General features: G+C 43.5%; 1 protein-coding gene across 2 annotated transcripts in view; it reads right to left on the bottom strand.

The window, feature by feature from the left end:
* PLBD1 (phospholipase B domain containing 1) overlaps nucleotides 1–19347 on the bottom strand; it is a 52863-nt gene extending 33516 nt beyond the window's left edge. The window contains exons 1-2 of one of the 2 annotated variants that reach the window (XM_081082963.1): nucleotides 18757–19347; nucleotides 9429–9648 (exon numbers count right to left, since the gene is read on the bottom strand). In XM_081082963.1, the coding sequence (XP_080939089.1) occupies nucleotides 9429–9648; nucleotides 18757–18847 (311 nt within the window). In that variant the 5' untranslated portion in view covers nucleotides 18848–19347. The remainder of the gene's footprint in view (nucleotides 1–9428; nucleotides 9649–18756) is intronic. The other variant, XM_081082964.1, reaches the window with a different exon arrangement.
* Between the last annotated feature and the right edge of the window lie 3304 nt (nucleotides 19348–22651).

Raw genomic sequence — 22651 nt, 5'->3', positions numbered from 1 at the left:
TCTTTTTGGTATACTGGAGGGTGCTCCAACCAACTGAGCCACCCAGTTGGGGCTCTAATTTTTAATTTTTTTTTAGCTGATTTTATTTTATTTTATTTTATTTTATTGCTTAAAGTATTACAAAGAGTATTACATATGTCTCCATTTTTTTCCCCGCCCTTGACACTCCCCTGGCCTCCCCTACCTCCCAGTGTCTCATGACCATTTAATTTTTAATTTTTATTTATTTATGTATTCAAGGGGAGAATGATTTTGATTTTTATTTTTTAAAAATATTTTTATTGATTTTTTACAGAGAGGAAGGGAGAGGGATAGAGAATTAGAAACATTGATGAGAGAGAAATATCGATCAGCTGCCTCCTGCACACTCCCTACTGGGGATGTGCCTGCAACCAAGGTACATGCCCTTGACCAGAATCGAACCTGGGACCTTTGAGTCCGCAGGCTGACATTCTATCCACTGAGCCAAACTGGTTAGGGCTAATTTTTAATTTTTAAAGTAAAATTTTATTCTTTGTTTAATGGAAGTCTGTGGGTGATCAAACACTTTCCTTTATATGTTTGAAAATATCCTTTGGGACCTAAAGTCTTTGTAAAAATGTTCTATGAAATTAATGTGGAGTGTATTCATGATATTATTGTTGACTTTTTCTTAGTATTCAATTTGTATATTTTGGAACTTCGGTGTGCAGGCATTTTTATTTGTTTGAGACTCCCTCCCCCCCTTAGTGCCTCTCTCTGACTCCCTGAGAACTAGATCTTAGAGTGACTTTTGGGAACTTCTTTCCTATGGAATACAGCAGCTGTATCTGTAAGTGAACCAGCACATGGATGATTTGGTTCTAGATTTCCCCACCTCCTTCTCCAAGCTCATAGTTTCTTGTAAATCTGTAGGTTAGGATGCACATCTGTAGAGGTTATTCTGTGGCTGCCTAGTTTATAAACAGTCAAAAGTAGCAAGGAAACTTCCGCTTCCTAGCTGTGACTCAGCTCACTCAGAGCGGTGCTGCCTCTGCCTGCTTCAGAACAAGGCCCAGCAGATCCATACTTCGTCACTTTGTTTTCTGTTCCACTTCTTGGTCAAGAGATGCTTAATCTAGCTGTATTTCTCTTTCTATATATTTTATCTCTTATTTGCTGTAAGTTTGGAGCAAAATCAGTCAAACTGTGAACCCCTTATACTCTCTGGAGTATAAGGAACTTAACTTTATGTCCATTAGCCTATGGTAAAATTGGTTTCCTCATAATTCATTTCATTGCAGTTCCAAGAACCTATCGATGACCTTAAGTACTTACTATAGTTTCCAGAACTGAAACTGATAGAGTGAGAATATAGTTTTATTGCCAGTTAGGTAAACAACATTAAAATCCTTTGAACTCTTTTATTTTATGGTCCTGAATTCAGCAAACTTTACTTCACGAGAGCTTTCCCTTCAAATTATTTGTAAATATATTTTTTTAAGTTGAATGATCGCATTGAACTTTTGTTTATGTATCTTTTATACTGCTACATCTAATCTATAATCAAGTTGGTCACTTTTCCCTGTCTACCACCTCTACAACTGGAGGAGAGAATAACAAGAAAGCTAGACAGGTGTGTGGGTGACAATGAAGGACTGCTCTGCCCTGGTCTCACACTTCAGGTGAATGAAATGCAGAAATTCCAAATGAATTTGATGACTTGATGTAGCTGCTTAGGGAGGCTACAGACCTACAGTATCCTACTCCAAGACAGCATGGGGAAGTATAGATGGCTGTCTGGGCTCATGAGCCAAACACAGCACCCCTAAACACCTCCATGAGTTTTGGAGCATAGCTAAATGATGTGTGTGTGTGTGTGTGTGTGTGTGTATGTGTTTATATGGCCTAGGGTGAAATAAGTGGACACTGGGGGCTAATGGACCTGGTTGGGCAGAGGACTTACACTTGTGGTGAATATTGCAACCTCAAATGGCACTGATTATGCAGCTGGAGACCATGGAATCTTCATCAGATATCAGATAGGGACACATCTAAGCCAAAGACTAAGTGAGATTGTTTCTCTTGGGTGGATGCCAGAGAAAGACACAGGACACCCACCGATTAAACAACTCCCCCTCCCTTCAAGAAGCCTCAGTAAGACCAATCCATTCTGGGAAAAAGTAGGAAATTCTGAATTGACTCAGCTGAAATGATAAATTATTTTGTTTATATGGAATGACTACGGTAACATTTTTCTAGGTATCAGAAGGAATGGGCTCTTTTAAAATGACTTATGTGAAAATAAAATAATATTTTTTGGAAAAAACAATTTGTGGGCTATTGACTTACCATGCTCTTTCAGGGAAGGAAACAAAAAATTCATACATTTTACTGAGAGTCTCCTTGCCTAGCTCCATCCAGAGTTCCAATCCACTCAATTTTTTCAGTCTATTTCAATACAGGGCAGTGTTTCTCAACTGGAGTAATTTTTCCCTCCAGGGGGCATTTGGTAATGTCTGGAGACATTTTTGGTTGTCGCACTAGGGCAGTGGTCGGCAAACTGCAGCTCGCGAGCCACATGCGGCTCTTTGGCCCCTTGAGTGTGGCTCTTCCACAAAATACTACCTGCGGGCGCGCACATACAGTGCGATTGAAACTTCGTGGCCCATGCACAGAAGTCGGTTTTCGGTCTGGGCGAGTCTATTTTGAAGAAGTACTGTTGATATTTGGCTCTGTTGACTAATGAGTTTGCCAACCAGTGCACTAGGGGATAAGGTGCAACTGGCATCTAGTGAGTACACATCCTACAATGCACAGGACAGCTCCCACAACAACGAAGAATTCAACCCAAAATGTCAGCATATAACAGTAGACAAGACAGATGGTGATATGGGAGGGTAACTGGACTAGAACTACTGACAATTTTTCTTTTTCTTTCTTTCTTTCTTTTTTTTTTTTTTTTTTTAGCAGAGACTAGATTTATTCAATTCGGACCTTCAGAGCAGGGAAAGTGAAACTTATACCCTGATATCTGAAGTGGAGGCCTCAAATGATGCTGCTCTATTCAAGGCCCTGAGGAATACAATCCACTTGCAGGTGCCTCAGGGCGAGGACCTTCTCTGATCCCTGAGCCTGGGATCCTACACTTTTTTAAAAAATATGTTTTTATTGATTTCAGAGAGGGAGGGAGAGGGAAAGAAAAATAGAAACATCAATGATGAGAGAGAATCATTGATTGGCTGCCTCCTGCATGCCCCACATAGGGGACTGAGCCACAACCCGGCATATGCCCTGACCAGAAATCATGAATTGAACTGTGACCTCCTGGTTCATAGGTTGATGCTCAACCACTGAGCCACACTGGCTGGGCTGAAAACACAGGCTTTAAATTCTGACTAAAGCTTGACTCCACTACTTCTAGGCTCTGTCACCACAGCAAGATTGCTAATTTCTCCACATTATGAATTCTCATCCATCAGTGCTAACACTAATATCTATGTCATAGAGGTGTTAGATTTAGTTTCGACTCCTGTGGTGTGTAAAATTGGTAAATTTCCTCCTAAGTTGGATGAAACTTTGCTCACCTGTACATTTCTCACACAAATTCTTATGTGAGAATCATGAAGACACTGGTTCCCCCACCTTTTCCTGAATCTTTTTGCATTATGTTAATACCACATTACGTAGCGTTCACTTGTCATCTGCTATCTCCTGTTTTCTAATTGTTCTGACTTCCTGGGTCAGAGACTATATTGTGCTTCTTTAGTATCTCCCATAGAGATTAATCCATTTGAATCTGCGTGCGTGTGTGCGCGCGCGCGCATAAATTCTGCAACTAGATAGCCTAGTTTCCAACCTTTGCTCCGTGACTTTCATATCAAAATATGGAGATAATAATGATAAATACTTCATAGCATTATTGTGGATTAAATAATTTAACATGTGTAAAATGCTTTGAAAGTGTGTGGTGTATTTTAAATGCTATATAAGTGCTAAGTATCATCATTATCATCATCATTTTGTGGTTCATGTTACGTTCCAGATAATTACTAATTGATGGGTCTACTGATATCTTTGAGGGTGAGACTGTGTCTTACTTACCTTTCCTTTGCCCACAGCCTTGACCTGGAAGCATATTCAGTTTCTAACATAGAAAGGAGCAGATGGGGCTGTGGAAGAGATTCTTGAGCTATTTCTCGGTGGTAGGCAAACATAAAAAAAGATACCACCATTGCCCACTTTCTCTATTTGTGCTATAATTTTGCTTACAGCCTCTTTTACTCATAGTTTTAGCAACTGTTGTGCCAACATATAAACTTAAAAGGAGTCATCTTTGAAGAATATACTTAGGAACTAACTCTCCCCCTACCTTTCTCCCTACTTCCAGAGCCTGGTACAGGTAGTGTAACAAGTGTTTGTTGCAGTGAATTGGCTCATGCTTCCTGGGCAATTCCAGAGGTCATTTCAGCAGCCACTTCAGCAGCACAAGAATCAGCCACTTCATTAAAAACTAGAGCAGACCAGGTCCCTACACCCAGAAAGGTTTCATGACTCATTTTATTAAAAACCAATCTATGACTATTTAGCAGCTTTTACATCATGAATGAAACATCAGAGATTCTGAATTTGGAACTCTTAGGAACCAGTCCACAGATTTAAAAACAAAGAAAGAAGCTCTGTTTGTTTGGTCAAGGTTGCTAGACACTGCAATGCATGGAAATATGTAGCTCACACTTCTGATTCATCTCCAACAAAATTGGAACAGCAACAAGATTCAGTTAAACCTAATAAATGTGTAATTAAATAACTGCTGGGGTCAGAAGCACTGGGCCAGGTGTCTGGGGATATACAACGAGGAATAAGATAGGGACCGTGCCCTCCAGGCACTAACAGATGGTGCGGGGAGAGATGGAGCTCTGATCCAGTGGGGATGGAATCAGGAAGCTTCGTCAGGAAGATAGCATCTGAGATGGATCTAGGAGGTTGAGCAATGTTTCAATCGGTGGAGATGGGAGAGGTAGCATCTGGCTCTCAGGAATCATGGTTGGAAGAGTTGCTAGGAAGGGGTTGTGTGAGAGGCGGAAGGGACTCCACAGCACAGCCCAGCAGCCCATCTGGAATGAATGCTTGCTTGGTAAGGCTAATAGCTTGCAGGGTGTGACTCCTCAGGTGATGGGTCAGGGTGGGGACAGTGGAAGAAGAGGGAGAAAAGAAGAGAGCACGAGGGGCAAGACAGTGATAGAAGCCTCTAAAAATATCTAGTGCCTAATCCAAGCTGTGGTCCAGCCAAATCTGCTGCTGCTGTGTAGGATGGGAGAACTCACAAGAGCAGCACAGGTATATGGCCTTGAGCTGCACGAAAAATACAGAGGGCTGGGCCCAGGATCAAATTGTTATCTGGAAGGGTTGTAAAAGTTCAAGGAGACAACAAATTACTGAACACTTCAAAGGAAATGATGGAGGATGTGAGAATATTTCTCTGTGTGTTTTTGTTTGGTGTCTCAAGTATGTCAAAAGTTGAAAAGAGCAAATTATATCTTTGGGGATGGGTAGACCACTCTCTTTATCTGAATATCTCAACTGTTCACCCCACAATATCCATCTTCTCATATACCTCCTCCTGCCAAGAATCAGAAGAATCTAAGGAACAGCACCCCATCTTAAATGTGGCCATGTGGGGAAAAGAGGCAGCCCTACACCCCCACTCTGCTGCCTGAGCAGCTTTCCAAGTTGAGAGGGAAACGAGAAAAGATGGCTCTTTCTTTTGGCCTCTGGCACAATCCCCCTCCTACCCCATCTCCCAGTTCAGGCTCAGAAGTCCTTGCTCCAAGGCTGTGTCTTGGTATGCGGAGCCCATCATACCTGGCAAAGCACCACAAGTAACAGTCCCCAGCAGTATATTACATGGTTTAAGTTGATAAAATGATACTTGTATATGAAGGTGCTATTACTTTGCAGACAACTGCCCATGTGTAGCGGAAAACAAGCCAGCAAACAGGCATGTCCAGCTTGGTAATGTCTCTGCTCATCTTTAAGCTGCATTGTTAAAAAAGACTGAAAAGTGTGGGAGCAGAGAGGAAGGCAAGACCGACCAGGAAGCTACAGTAATGCAGCATCCATAGACTTCAACTGATATAAAGACTTTATAAGTCCTGAATTTGGACGAGATTAAAAATGGCGGTGGAGAAAGTGGAACCTACACTGACACTTTCCCAGGACCAAACTGGAAATACTACTAAAATACACGAAAGCCACCCTAAAAAACAGGCCAGCAAATGAACAGAAAGCCTAGCCTGTGACTTGTATTCCGTCTCTACTATTGGTTCTGTGCCAACAGCTTCCAGACGGTTGACATTGAAGTTCTTCTGCTTTGCTTCAGAGAATGCCGGGACCTTTGCTCAGAGGAAGCCACAGTGCCTCTCCCTGCTCAGTCCCCACCATGGGCTGTGCAGCTGGGGTGCTGACTGCAGAAAGTCCTTGCTGGTACCTTGGGCCTTGGAGTCACAATCCCATGAACCCTTCAGCGTCCCATCTCTCCTTCCCTCCCTCCTTCCCTCCCTCCCTCTTTCCTTCCTTCCTTCAGTCTTCCTCTACTTTATTTTTCTCTTTTCCACCTCCTTCTTCAAATATGCAAATACTGACTTCTCTCTCCCTCCCAGCCCCTTCAGTTCTTTATCATTCATCTTCCTGCTCACCAGCATCTCCTGTTCAATGAGATACATCAGAGTCTTTACAGAGCAGTAATCCCTCTGACTCTTGGTACCACACATACAAGAAACCCATCCTTGAGCAGGCGGGGAGAATTACCAGTCATAAATATAATACGAAGATGAATAGAGAGGTCGTCTTTCATATTCAAGGAACCTCTGAGCACTCTAAGCTTGAAATAGTGGTCAATGACCTTCCAATGGGCTTCCATCCAAGCCTTCCACAGTACGGCCCCCACTTGCCTTTTAACCCTGTTGCCCTTTGCTGGCTCAATTGGAGACTCTACTTCTCGCCCATTGTAAATGCAATGTATGCATTTCAGACTCAGTGCCCTTTTCAGTACTCTGTTCTGCTTTCTGCCCAGATGATTTCTTCTTTCTTCCCTACCAAGCCAAATGGTTCTCATCTATCAAGTACCAGACCTACAACTCACTCCTCCCACAAAGCCTTCTTTGACTGCTCTGTCCCACTGGGTGCCTTCCTCTCGGGCTCCGATGGTTTAGGATTAAAGCCCTCTTTTCAGGTTGTTCTGTGCAGCAGAAATGCTGCCAAGAGTTTCCCAACTCTTCCTTAAGGACCAGCATTGACTGAGATTGCTAGGCTGGTCTCTCCCTCGCTCCTGATCACACCCCCACAGGCTGCTGCTACTGGTGGGAAGGGAGGCTGACTCTGTTGCCAGGTCGTCAAAATGGACCACAGCATGCAGGGAGCTGTTTATTTATTTTAATCTTAAAAGACTGGCTTATACATGTGGAATTGTTTTGGAAAAGACATGGCAAAAGGCAAAGCAAACAATAAAAACAGTTACTGGATAGTAGCTAAGTGGTTTTTTTAAGAAATAAAATGTAAGTAACTTTTACTCTAAAATAGAAGTATTCAAAAAGTTATTCATAAAATGGCTTCTTTTCCTATGGATGTTCCTGGCAAATGGATAAAGGTGATCAAGGATAAATCAACACTTTATAGTAAGAATAAGGGTGAAATGATAAGGTTACCCCCAAAAGTGAAATGTTAAAACATGTTTTCCCTGAGATGTAAGAGCATCAGAAGTGCCACCTTTGTCAGAACCTTCTCGGTCACACCCGAGCTCTCTAGTAGGGACCCCAACATCCAAGGCAGACATGCTTATCCTCACTACAGACTCTGAGATCAGAGCTGCTGCCTTCAGATCGAATAAAGAAAAATCGTTTCCTTACCAACCCATTATGTCTATCACTCATGAGTTCATCTAATATATTTATATTCACACAACTTCAGTCCAAATTATTTCTCCAAATTTGCAACTCAATTTAAATAATGCAATCAAATGAGTGGATACACATGTGAATAAAGATTTGAAGTGAAGTGTGAAAAGTTCATATTCATACATGCGCCACAGTCTTAAACATGTTTTAAAAATCTTACACAGTTTATAAAGTTTTATATATCTCTGAGTAGTATACTATATGAAGGGGACTCCAATGGTAGGGTAACAAAAATTTGGTATAAAAATAAAGACAGGAATTTCTATTTTAAATTATAAAAGAGCAGCCAGAACCCAATAACTAGTCATTCGACATTTGATATAATCTCTAGAATGCAGAAACAGATTAGGATCTTCATTGCACTTACTATGACTAAGGCGGTAACAGTGCAAAATAAGGTTTGGTTAAGCTGCACTCAACAATCTAGGTCACAGAGAATGAAAAAAGAAAGCCAACTCATCAAAGAAAGAATAAAGCTTGATTAAATCAGTTACAACTTTCTTTTCCTTAAAGAGCTCTAAAAAGGGCAGTTTCTGATTACATTATCATCAACTACATTTTTGTTGCTTTTATAAGACAAAGGAAGGACACAAGGATCAAGTAACAATAGGACTGGAAGGAACATTTACTAGTATGTTAGACATTAAAATTTCAATTTAAAATCTCAACATACTTGAAAGTATTGTTCTAAAACTGTTGAAAATAAATGCTCTTATAACTTTTAATGTTTTATTTACTGATTTGAGAGAAAGAGGGAGCAAGAGAGAGAAACATTGATTTGTTGTTTCACTTTTTATGCATTCATTGGTTGATTTTTAAAATATATATATTTTTATTGATTTCAGAGAAGAAGGGAGAGGGAGAGAGAGATAGAAACATCAATGATAAGAAAGAATCATTGATAGGCTGCCTCCTGCATGTTCCCTATTGGGGATGGAGCCTGCAACCCAGGCATGTGCCTTGACCGGGAATCAAACCCATGACTTTCTGGTTCATAAGTTCACGTTCAACCACTGAGTCATGCAGGCCAGGCTATTGGTTGATTCTTGTACGAGGTATGTGCCCTGATTGGGGATTGAACCCACAACCTTGGTGTATCGGGATGATGCTCTGACCAGCTGAGCTACCCAGCCAGGGCAAATGCTGTTACTTTTTATTTATAATAAATCTTCTCTGTTTTGTGATTCTCAAAGATTCTCTCCACCTCTTGCTTTCTACCAGACAATAAATAACTAGTAAGATGAGATGGCTTAGCTGTCTCTGAATATATTTTTAGGAGAAGGAAAGGTTTAAAAAGGTAAGAGCCATGAGATTTGACTAGTGCCATAACTGGGGGCTTTGATCCTTATCAGCAGGTACTGATTATAGGTACAAATGTAATTCTGATAATGTCTCCATCATATGAGAAGGACCTCAGCTACTAATGTGCAAATGCCAGGAAGCAAAGGCTACACTGCTGGGCAAAGCCAGAGACGGGGTGGCCTGATCGTTCTCCACCAGGACTGCGGTACTTACGAGGCAGTGAGGTAACCCTCCAAAACGCCGGCCACAAACATGATGACCTCGTTGCTCAGGGACTGCGAACCATACCCTGCTCTGATCTCTAGGATGCCCCAGCCTGTGGTGTTCACAGAGTTGTTATAAAAGCCATAGGCATCTCCATTCTTGTCCAGTATGTCTCTGATCTCCACTGTCTTTTCAGTAGGCATCCAGTACGCAGTTGCATAGTCGACTCCTTGAAAAAACAGAAAAGGGAATAATGATAGGATGCCATTCAACTGACTTACTGATGCATTATTTTTTCTATGTAACCGACAATTCCAACACATTTGCTTTCTAAAGAATTCCATTCCATCAAAATTGGGAAATCTGCCATTATAGCTTGTCTTCCTCGCAAATGGGAGAAAAAACCAGAGCCTTGATCAAGGGGGATGAGCCCGTAGCACAGTGGTTCTCAGCCTTCTGGCCCTTTAAATACAGTTCCTCATGTTGTGACCCAACCATAAAATTATTTTCGTTGCTACTTCATAACTGTAATGTTGCTATTGTTAGGAATTGTATTGTAAATATCTGATATGCAGGATGGTCTTAGGCAACCCCTGTGAAAGGGTCGTTCGACCGCCAAAGGGGTAGCGACCCACAGGTTGAGAACCGCTGCCATAGCAGACAGTATAAGCTAAAGGTAGGGGCATGGTTTGAACATCATAGAGGTGTGTCTAAGAGCTCCATCCTTAGAGATGGGATTCTGGCCAATGCCAGAGCTGGAACCCTTGCCCACCTCTTCATTGGGCCAAGGATAGGGTTCATGTCTGCTCAGCAAGGCCTTCCAATTCCCCTCTGCAGTTGGGCCAAAGCATTCATATTCTCTGGCTCCTTATTCTATTTCTCCTGCTGAATTCTTATTTTGCAGAAAAAAAATAAAAGTTATCACCTGTGACCCCCTCAAGTTCTTGATAATTTTGTGAATTCGTTCTCACAAATCCTATATTCATGTCTTTCTTCTTCTTCACTTCAATCCCTCTCCCCAGGCATGCTCTGGATCCCACCCCTCTCACTTAGGAACTCTGTTCCATCCTAAATCTTCTTGCTCCTGTTCCCTGAAGTTCTCTCTCTGCAGCTCTTCCCTGTTCAGTAAATTAATGTGTTCCACTGTCTCAGATCAAAGCAAACCAACCACAGAAGCTCTCTGTAGAGATGCTGTGAGCAGCTTTGGCTACTGCTAGAATCTCTCCCTTTATAAAACTATTACAATTTTTATAGAGCATTCTGTATTGGGAGCTCTGCTAGGTGCTGGTGAAAGAGTTATGACAATGACAGGTTCACTTCCAGGTCCCATCCACTTCACTTCCTCATTTTCTTCACTTGGGCCTGTGGCAGGCTGGCACCCACCCCCACCATGCCACTGGCTGGGTCACAAATGAAATCCTTGACTCGCAACATCACACAAATGCCTGAAAGTGTTTGACCCTGGTGACCAGTCATTCTTAAAACTCCTCCCATGCATCTGGGACAACACTCTCTTCTGAATCTCCTCCTTCTTTGACTGTCTTGTAGACCTAACAGCACACTTGATAACACCGTCTGGATGATTCTATAAGCATTAGGAAATTACATTATTCAAAATGAAACTCATATTCTCTCCCAACCCATCCTCCATCTTCTGCTGTCTCTGTGATTTCTTAGCCTGAAACCCCAGTCCATGCAGGCTTCCTCTCTCTCTCTCTCTCTCTCTCTCTCTCTCTCTCTCCTCTCCCCTCATGTTTAATTAAAACCTCCTAAACATCTCACCCTCCATTCTCCAGCTCTACATTTCTGTGCTACTTTAGATATCACAACTAGCCTTAACTTCTCCTCTGCCAGAGTGACCTTTCCTAAACACAAGATTGATTTGTTTACTTGACTACCCAAAATCTTCAATGGCTTTTATTTCCTAGAAATAAAATTCTTCAGCTCATATTATCTGCCTTCATGGTCTGGATTCTGCCTACCTATCCAGCTTCATCCACCACCCCAGGCATTTTGCGATCTGGAAACCATTACATACAACGCTCCAACCTGCCAGGAGCTGTTCCAACACCTGTGACTTTGCATATGCTGTTTCCTTTGCCTGAGAGTTTCTGTCTTGTTAACTACCCAGCAATCTCAAAATTGCAACTTAAGACTCAGAAAACAGCACCCACTCTAAAGGGGCTGACTTGCTCTACAAGCTCAATGTACCTTGTGTATACAGCTTAGGTCTTATCCCTTTGTACTGTAGCTTATATGTCTGCCCCTGCTCCTAGCCTATGAACTCCTGAAGCCCAAAATTGTTTCCTCAGCATTAGGAATAGTGCTTGGCCCATAGCAGATACTCAATAAATATTTATGAAAGGAAGAGAGACTTAGGTAGAGAGAGAAAAAAAAACATACAGAAAAAAGAAATGGTATATAATGCATTAATTTCTCTGCCTAAGAAACCATTGCATAGCTGCTCAGGTTAAAGACAAACTTTATATTCAGGCCATCGGAGGGACGGGAGGAGGTCAGAATGACTCCGGCTGTAGGCTGAGAATCAGTGGATGAATGTTGTATGATTCATTGAGAAAGGGAGCAGGTGAGCAAAAGGACTAGGAAGAAATATAGGTATAGTTTTGGACATACCAAGGTTTTAGTGGTTAAGATACTTGAAATTCCAGCTCAGATTTTATATATATGTAATCGCATCTGTTGTCAACATTCAAAGCTGACTCAACATTTTGCTTTTGGCTGTAACGTTATCTATCTAATAAGCACTGGAAGTACAATCTTAATCCTAGAGCATCATGACCACAATGGTGGACTTCCTTTAAAAATGGTTAAGGGGAGGTAATGACATTGACTATCAGAGGTAGGTGCAGACTACTTTGTCAACAGACTCCCAGTGCCAAACAAATAGTCTAATCCTATGTAATAAAAGCCTAATATGCTAAGTGTCCAGCCAACCAGTCAGCCGTTCAACCAATCAAAGCGTAAATATGCTAATATGCTAAGGCTGCTCATCCACTCACTATGACATCACTGATCACCATGAGGCAGATGCTCTGACTGGTAGGTTAGCTTGCTGCTGGGGTCTGGCTGATTGGGACTGAACAAGATGGACAGGACATGCCCTGGAGCTCTCCTGCGGTCCCTCCCCAGCTAGCTGGCCTACTTCCCACCTCCTTCCCCGGCCCTGATCATGCACTGGTGGAGTCCCTCGGCCTGGCCTGCACTCTCTCGCAATCCAGGTCCCCTCGGAGGATGTTGGAGAGCTGGTTTTTACCCAATCCTGCAGGCCAGGTTGAGGGACCCCACTGGTGCACGAATTCATGCACCAGGCCTCTAGTTGTTAATAAAGCCATAAATTGGCCATAGCTTGACAATTGTGGGCAATATCCATAGAAACTTCCCTTCTCCTGCCAAGTGCAATAAATATGCTTTCCAAATTGATTTTGGGCCACAAAGGCCATAGCCTCAGCCCTTCCTCAGCCTTTCTCACACATTCTCTTGCACCTCACCTCCAGTGAGTCTGGTAGGGAAATGAGAAAGCATGGCTGACTAAATAAAAAGCAGCCACAATTCGAGGCAGCAGGGGTGTGGTCATAAACAGGAACTGTAAAAAAAGGAAGGTAAGATGTGTCAGTTTCTTCTCTTTCAGCTCTGCCCACTTTGCATGGTTTTAGCTTTATTCCCTTCTCCAAAATGTTGGCATTTTTCATCCAGCATCCTGGCCTTCCTTTCCTTTCACCTTCTATTCTAGCAGCTCTTTTTGTTATACACTTGGCTTGCTTTCAATTGAAGCACTCAAGGGCCATGGTTTCATTGTTACTGGTACTACCTAATTTCCTACTTCCTGACCACAAGTAATAAACTTCTGCAAGTCTGTGGGGGGTTTTTGACACTAGTGTGTCCCCATGCATGAAGAAACCCTTACCCAGTCCTCATGAGAATTCAACGATAAAAATTTACTGCCAACAAGCTGACCAATTTAGCAGATGCTTTGAGAACTAAGCCAAAATCTGAGTTTCTTGACTCACACCTAATTAATGTCCTCCATTCCTCAGTGTTTTCTCCATGTATCATCTTTCTGGTTTTTCGAGTACCATGCTAATTTTTTTTTAATTTTCTTAAATCCTTTATTAACTTGTGAGCCATTATAGTTATTTACTTATTATTATTATTAAAATATATTTTTATTGATTTCAGAGAGGAAGGGAGAGGGAGAGAGAGATAGAAACATCAATGATGAGAAAGAATCATTGATTGGCTGCCTCCTGCACGCCCTCAACTGGGGATTGAGCCCGCAACCTGGGCATATGCCCTTGACTGGAAAGGAATCTGGGACCCTTCAGTCCACAAGCTCTATCCACTGAGCCAAATCAGTTAGGGCTAAATCTTGATTTCTAATTGTGAATTAGAATTTTGGTATCTTAGGTTTGCAAATGCTGATTTGCATAACTTGATACTACCTTACATTGGTATTGTGATTGCACTTGCAAGAATGACAAATTTCAGAGCAAGCTGTGCCTTTCTTTTTTAAAAATACATTTTATTGATTTTTTACAGAGAGGAAGGGAGAGGGATAGAGTTAGAAACATTGATGAGAGAGAAACATTGATCAGCTGCCTCCTGCGCACCCACTACTGGGGATGTGCCTGCAACCAAGGTACATGCCCTTGACCGGAATTGAACCTGGGACTCTTCAGTCCACAGGATGATGCTCTATCCACTGAGCCAAACCGGTTAGGGCCAAGCTGTGCCTTTCAAACAAGAGACTTTCACAACTTTCTATTGGAAGATTATAACATACCTGTGGTTTGTTCTGACACAGTTTCAAGTTTTAGACTAAAGTTTCCACATAATTTCACTACCTCTATTAGTTTCACTTTTTACCACATTAAGTAAATTCCTATTTTTTAGTAGTACAAATGAGGCAGAATAGTAAAAAGTAGGAAAATTCCTTGGCCAGTAGAATGGGAAAACTGAGACAGATAGCTGATTCCCATCCCACACCCTGACCCACCGGTCTACTACTCCGCTGTACCACCACTCCCTTCAGCATTAAGCCCTTAGGGCAATGAGGTTCTGATCAGCATCAAACAATACTAGAAACAAAGCCTCTGGTCTGTTGACCAAAGAGTGTTTTTGTCAAACTAGAGATGATATCTAGGCCTCAGTTGTGTTTCAGCTCCTGGCCCAGAAAAGCAGCAAAACCAGACGAAGTCACGGCTTGGCTGACATCAGGACCAGATGCAATGAATAATGACCCCCTACCCTAGTGCCCATCAATCAATAGAGAGCACCACCCTGAAAGGACACACCTGGAAAGCTGATGAATATTCTATTGAGAATCTCCCCTGAGACCTTACTACACACCTAGGCTCTGTAGAGAAGAAAAATAATTTTCTCTCTTCTGGGTTCTTGACTGAGCCATCCAGGAAATAATCCTTATGCCAGATTAGAAAGAGAAAAACAAAAATCTAATAACATGTAAACCTCCTACATATATGAGAGAGACCCAGAAAAACAGAGTAATTCACAAAAATGGCTAAAGCAATGACCTTAACTGTCACCTTCAGCTGAGGACAAAAGATGCTGTTGGAGTGGGGTTCCATTAGAAAGTCGCTAGGGAAAGCACAGTGTAAGGAGGTCAGGTGGTTACGCAGATTCAAGTTGTTGCCTGATGCACTGATGAGAATTTCTAGAGATAAGGTCACGCCCCTCTTCCTGGTCTAGTGAGGGAGACACCTTTCCAAAAGCAGATTTTAGAAAGGGTAACTTATTTGGTTTTCAGACCTCTCCTTCCTCCCTTCCTTCCTTCCTTCCTTCCTTCCTTCCTTCCTTCCTTCCTTCCTTCCTCCCTCCCTCCCTCCCTCCCTCCCTCCCTCTTTCTTTCTTTCTTTCTTTCTTTCTTTCTTTCTTTCTTTCTTTCTTTCTTTCTTTCTTCATCCATTGTTCTGTTTTTTGCTTTGAAATATATATTTGTCTTTTTAGTTTATTTTTCTATCACGATTTATCCCCTCCATGCCCTCTTCCGCCTCCACCCAACCCCTCCCCACTGAAATCACCACACTGTTGTCCATGTCCATGAGTTCTCTGTCTACTGTTTCTTAAATTAACCAACCTAAAGTAATCCTATGACAAATTCTGCGCCCCTACAGCTCCTGGGCTATAAACCTGTACAGCATGTTACTGTGCTGCATACTGTAGGCAATTGCAATCTGCGTGGTGCACTGCACTATGAGTTACAGTGGCTACGATATCACTAGGCAATAGTACTTTTTCATCTCCATTACGATCTTATGGGATCACCATTGTCTATGTGGTATACTAAAACATCATTATGTGGCATATGACTGTATATAACCCCTACTGTATATAGCAGGCACTGTTCCTCACAACCTCTTTAAGAGATATCCTATATAATAAAAGGCTAATATGCAAATTGTCCCCTCAACCGCGAGTTTGACCAGGGGGTGGGGCCAGCTGGCCAACTGCCCACAGCCCCTCCCCCTGGCCATCCCACCCCCACCCCTGATCGGCACCCCCCCCCCCGCATCGGGGTGGACCAGCTGGACCCCACCCATGCACGAATTAGTGCACCGGGCCTTTAGTAGTGTTATAATACCCATTTTACAGATGAGGAAATTGAGGCATAGAGGATTAGATAATTTACTGAAGGTCACACAGTAAGTATTGGTGCCAGGATTCAAACATGGACATCTGACTCCACGGTTTCTGTCTGTGGAGTTCAATACTACCTCTCTAACACTACAGTTAACATATGGAGCAACCACTGTAAGTGAATTCAAAATAAGAATGCCTTCAGAGTTAAAGGAGTAATTGAGATTGGTCTCAACCAAAGGTCTGCTAAGTCACCTTAAGGAGACTGAAAGACTGACAGGACAGTAAACTCCTTGACAGCCACATAAAGGTATTACCTACCTAGAGAGGCAGTCTGTTAGTCTCGGGTGGACACTGGTGAGCCATGGAAGCCTGGAAAAGGCAGTGCCCACAGTCAGGAACTAGCATGCCAGGCGAGCACTGCCAGTGGAGGAGCTGATGGAAGTGGCGAGTCCTACTGGGAGGCAGACAAATCAGACCTCCATCTTTGAATCCCTCATATTATCTGTCCAATGCAATTTGAGTATAAGAACATGCCTGGAGCAGGCTATGCAAATATCCAGTCTGCTAAAAATTAACTGGTATTTTAGTGAGTAGACTTGTGTGTTTATCAGGGTGAAATCAACTTCCTTGTATCCAATAAGCTCTGGAGCACTGGAAAGAACGGATTTCTGGAGTCTAGCCCTGCAAGTGCGAGGGCCAGATTTGGAACCAGTTTTACCAAGGCTCGTGCCATCTTACAAGTCTCTTGGCAACCAACCCATCCCTTTCCCTAGTGAGAACCTGACTTCACTATACAAACAGCTTAGAAAAATTATCCAAGATATTAAAAACAAATATGGAGCATTTCAGTCTGGAAAGATGAAGCCACCACTATTATACATCTAAAATCTGTAATAGTTTGAGAGAGAGAGCTAGAATGAACGTGCAATTGCTTGCCAATTTCTAGAAGAATGAAAGTACAAAGTAGTCTTTAAAAATTAAAGAGGTTGTTTGTAGATAAATAGGTGCATCTTAGTGGATATAAAATCCAAGGGGGTAAAAATGCATTCCCTTGAGTATTTATTGTGAACTCACTAAATTCAAAGTACTGAGCAGGGCACTTCAGAGAAAACATGAAAAGCAAGTGGTGGCAAAGACCTGTTCTCTGTCCTCAGTTGCTAGAAATCTAGAAGGTAAGACAAAGCGCCAAAAACCTGCCTTGGAAAACTGGTGAATGGGGTGAAACAAAGGAAATAGAGATCACATCTTTTGAAACAGCCAGCGTGGCCATCACCAGCTGTCCTGCGACGCCATGTTAAGAAGTCTGTCCGTACTGCCGGGCACAGGGATTGGCAGGATGACTAGTAGCAGAAATGCCCTCGCTCTCCACCTTGACTCCCAACCCACCTGGCCTGGAGTCAGCTTATCTATCATTTGGGGAACTCAGTTTAAGAAGCAGTTGCTTGCCAGGCGATATCTTCTTGAATAAACAGTGTCCCATCTTCAGAAAAATAGTCTCCTCCTCCTCATTCCTCAGGCTGCCCCGCCTCCCATCTACAGAAATATTTAAAAACAATCCTAACAGTGCAAAAGAACAGAAAAGGGAGGGAAGTTTCAGCCAGTGTCCAAGGCACAAAAACCCTTTCCATGTCTGGGGCACTCTAGCTCGCCCCGGGAACGTGTGAATGAACAGTCTCCCTGTGCTAAGAGGTGATGTCCAGGAGAGCTCCAGGGAAAGAACAGAATGTGGAAGTAAATCTAGAGCCAGGAGCCTGGGGGTGCATCGTTTCCGATCTCAGAAGCCTGGGCAGTGTAACAGACTGGGAAAATGTAATAGTAGTAAGTGGGAAAGTTGTGAAAACAAACGTCTTGAGATTTGATGGAAGGCAATGTAACAAGAATCAGTACACGCATTTGGGAAGGGGTATGCACTCCTAAACGCCACCCTCTTCTTGCCCAAGGTCAGCGCAGAAAAGACATTATGAAATAAAGCAAAAGCAATCCTCTCTTTATATTACTTTTGAAGTCTTTCAAGTTTCTTTAGTTAATATTGATCTTATTCATTGGGAGTGGAAGTGACAGATCCAAGGTTGGGTTTTTTTTGTGTGTGTGTTTTTTGCAAAAGGTACAGATAATTGCCAATACCTGTAGGGGATAAAACCTGTTTTACTAAGAGGGGAGTAGTATGCTGTGTATCTTTAAGCAAATTACTGAAGTTCTCTTAATTTCAATTTGTCTCATCTGTAGCATGGGGATAATAATCCTATTTAGATTATTGACAATTAAGGGGGGAGGGGTGGGGTGGGGGAAAGACAGCCCGGAATCGTACCTCTCTGAGGTGAATACATATATTTAGATGTCCTTTGGCTGGCGCTCTGAGGACCAGCCGGGCTCAGCAAGCCGAGTCGTGCAGGAGTGAACCGATCTGTCTGCCAAGAACTCTGGCCAGCACTTTTTACGCTCGCAGGAGCACACACCCTAGTGCTTCTCCCGGGCCGGCTCGGAGCCACGCGGCGCGGGAGCGAGCCCTGTCAGTCCCCCGCAGAGGCGCCGTCCTTGGTTCCCACCCAGAACCCGACACCCGCGGGAAGTAAACTTGGCGGGACCCCGGGCTCGGCCGGAGCGCACGGCGGCGCTGGATCAGGGCGCGCCGCGGGCAGCGGGCCGCGGGGGCCTTTCCCGGGGCGCGCTCTGCGGGCAGCGGGCCGCGGGGGCCTTTCCCGGGGCGCGCGTGGCTCACCTGCCAGGCTGGGCGGCACGGCCGCGGCCAACAGCAGCAGCAGCAGCAGCGGCGGCGGCGGGGCCGACGGCGCGGGCACCCGGAGGGACATCGCTCTGCGGCCGCGACCTCGGCTGGGCTGGACGAGGCGGCCGGCAGTGGCAGCTGTTGGAAGAGCGGCTCGCGAGCCGGCAGCGTGGCGCCCGTCTCAGAGTTGGAGCGTCCTTAACTTTCCTCTTTCATTAGTTCTGCTGGTTTGTGGCTTTTGAGGTCGAGGAAGCCTCACGTGGCCTTGGGAACAACCTTCGCCCCAGGGTGCCCCAGTCTGGGAAAGGCGGGTCCTTTCAGACCCTCTAGCGCCCAGTGGGCCGGGCTGGGAAAGTTCCCCAGCTGCACTTGTGGGACCTGGCAACGTTACGCACCACTTTCTCTGCACTCGTCGGCAGTTTTGCAGCCCCAGGTTGGTACAAACCAGTTCAGGCCAACCCCGCTAGCCTCCGTCTCCAGGGCCGGCCTCTCCTCTGCAGCAGCGGGAAGAGGCACCCGGGCAATGGGGAAAGGCATGCCCCTGCCTACGCGCAGCTGGGATTCTTGGCCATTCCGGACAGGTCTTCACAGGTCCCGGATCCCTCCGGGATTAGCGCCCCTCCAGCCCAGGCTGTTTAACCCAAATCCATCTGCTGCAGCTGGAGACTTTAGATCGTTGGCTTTTCTCTTCATCGGCTGGAGTCACCACTGGAGAGTGATCCGGGCAGGGTGGTGAAGTCCCCATTTCGGTGCAGAGTCCTTTTCAAGTGACATTGTGAAGTAGGCAAACACTGTGCCTTTGAGTGACATTGTGAAGTTGGCGGAGGGTGCCCTGGGTGACATTGTGAAGTAGGCAAAAGGTATTTTATTCACTCAAGAAGCATTTATTGAGGCCACCTGTGGGTCAGGTGCCAGTGGTTTTATAACAAGAGCATGCCCTACCACAGCCAAGGAGGGACAGAGCCATACAAACACACAGGTACTCCAAGGCTGCCATTAGTGCAGTGGCTCCCAGCCGTGGGGCACACGCCCCACAGGGGGGCAATTCGAGAATGAGTTATTATAAGTGTTTTTTTTCACTTCTTATGGTTCTAGGGGCCTCATATACAGTATATAAATATATATTGTGACACTTTATGCATTTCAGTTCTCTATTATGTTTTGAAATGGCTATTTTTCATATCACTTCATATTATTATTTTTTTAAACAATTTCTTAGTGATTTCTTCCTCAGTACTTCAACTGTCCTTACATTCTTCTATTTTTCTCTTTCATGGATGTCATGTTCTCTGGAAGCTTGTTTAGACCAAGTTAATGGCCTTTTAGGCTTCCTCCACGTGAATAGGAGTTCACTTTTTGAATAATAAGAATTATATGTCACGGGGACGGGGCGGGGGCACATCAGGGTTTTAGAGATTTTAGGTGGGGCACGGCCAACAAAAGGTTAGAATAGAGCTGTGCTGAAAGTATAGTGAGGGGACCCAGGGTGGGACAAGCCACCACAAAGGTGGGGCCTAGGCACCCACTCTTCTCTCTTGGTCTTTCTCAAAAGCTTAACTGAAATGTTAAGGGGAGATGTGAAGGAAAGACAACCTATTTCCTGTACCGGGAAATATGTTGGAAGGAGACTTGATTTGGGGTGGTGAACACACAGTACAATATACAGACAGTGTATTATAGAATTGTACACCTGAAATCTATATAATTTTATTAACCTATGTCACCCCAATAGACTCAATTTTAAAAATTGTTAGAAAGGATACAAAACAATTACTCCAAACCTTGGAGCAAATTGTTAAACACAAGTCCTGAGTCATAATTTTGTTCAGTAACCTATCATAATACTGGGATAATGATATCATTTAATGAATGAAGGAATTGAAGACATTGAAAAAATTGTACATTTTCCTTCAAGTCAGAAAATAAAAGTGAAGGAAAATAATGAGCATTTGGTTGTGCCATGTTGAGAAGAGAACTGCAATAGTGCATTCATGGAAGTTGTTCTACCCAAATACTGTAGTCCTGCTATCCTTTACTCCCTTCTCTACCTTACCCTTCCAATCTCTGGAGCCTGGTGTTCAGATGCCATCATGTATATGAGAAGGCCTGATGTGAACTACGAGACACTTATTCATCTATTATTTAATGATCAAATATTTGTTGACTTCCATGGTCCAGGCATAGGACGGTAGATGACAAAGTTGCTGCCCTCACGGAGCTTGCATTCTAGTGGGGGAAACAAATTATACGTAGAAATAAATTAATTGGACCAGGGTTTCTCAACCTCAGCCCTATGACATTTTGGTCCATATAATTCTTTGTTGTGGGAGATTCTCCTATGCATCACCTGGTCTTTGTCCTCTGGATGCCAGTATGACCCCCACTCCCAAGTTGTGACTATCAAAAATGTCTTCAGATATTACCAAGTTCCCCTAAAAGGCAAAATTGCCCTCAGTTGAAAATGACTGAATTAGATGAAGATGAACCTTGCCTCCTTTAAATTGTGCAGGGTTTGTATATCTGGAAAGGAAATGAACAGCAAAACTTATACCAAAGCTGAGAGGAGGATCCACGGAGGTGTTGACTATGAAATGTTTTTATTACTTCCGTAGTAGACATCTGTGGTTCGGGGCTGCTTACCATCCATTACCCTACACCGGGTACCAATTTTTCATGAATGTGGACTCCACTGGTTTAGAAGTTTCAGCGAACAAGGGAGGAAATATGTTTCCACCAAGAGACACAATAATGATTGCATGGAATTGGAATATAAAATCGCTGCCTGGTCTCTATTGGGTTGTTGTTTTTTTTGTGGGGGAGGGGGGAAGGGGATGGGCAAGAATAGGATTATAGTGTTAGAGTGATGGAGCCTGACTATTGAATGGAATGAACATTGTTCCACAGAAGGAGAAGGAAGCAATAAAAGGAGCTCAGGGGGGTGCTTTGTATCACCATGTCCTATTGAAATGGATTCCAAAGTGCCGTCACCTCATCTAGGCAGCACCACCAGGGACTTAGGGTCCACCCAATGGACAAAGAACCCCAATAAGCTGAAATGCTGATGCAAAGCAAGGGGGGCATGGAAAGAAGGTGAAGAATCATGAATATCTTCAGCTGGGTGACCAGTTGTAGAACAGAGACAGCGGCCTCTGTGCTTCTTTCCTTGCTGTAACATATATATGATGGATTCGAAATTTTACATTTCCAGAATGCAACATATATAATGTAAATGTGTTTCTTTTCCAAAAGGTATAATTAATTTAGCCCCCAAACACTTATCCACTGATGGTAGACATTTTATAATGCCAAATTTAAGTTGTTTGGGCTAAATCCTTAGCATCCTTTGCCTCCTCCTGATCCTTCTCCCTTTTCCTTGAGGTTGATTTTAGTTTCAGAGGCTTATGCATGACCTGATATTGGATAAAGGGCATCTACTCTGTGAGTCATTCTCTTTGCTTAGTGGCCTCCGGTGAAATGTAGCCTCTCTCTTCTTGTCCTCATTGCGGTGTGCAGGAATCCACTGTTAACATTTCCCGCCCTTGGCCTCAGGTCTAGATTCCTACATACTTGGTGTATTAGTTAGGGTAATGCTAGTGTTAACAAAAACTCCAAAAGAAATTAAAAGAGTTTTATTCACATATGATTTGCAAATCAGAGAATGAAGCCCTCAGTATAAACCAAAGACACCCTCTGAGATGGAAGGTGGGGAGTGAGGAATGGGGAGGGGAGAGAAGAACATAGTTTTTATTTTAGGTATTTATTATTTTTTTTTATTGTTGACACTATTAGAGATGTCCCCCATTTCCCACCTCCCTTTGCACACCTTCAGCTCCCGGATCCCCCTCCCTCGGCCTTCACCACATGGCTATCTGTATCCATGGGCTACACA

This window comes from Myotis nattereri, assembly GCF_964212035.1.
Source record: "Myotis nattereri genome assembly, chromosome: 2".
Taxonomy (NCBI): Eukaryota; Metazoa; Chordata; class Mammalia; order Chiroptera; family Vespertilionidae; genus Myotis; species Myotis nattereri.
This window is presented reverse-complemented; position numbering and strand designations above follow the sequence as displayed.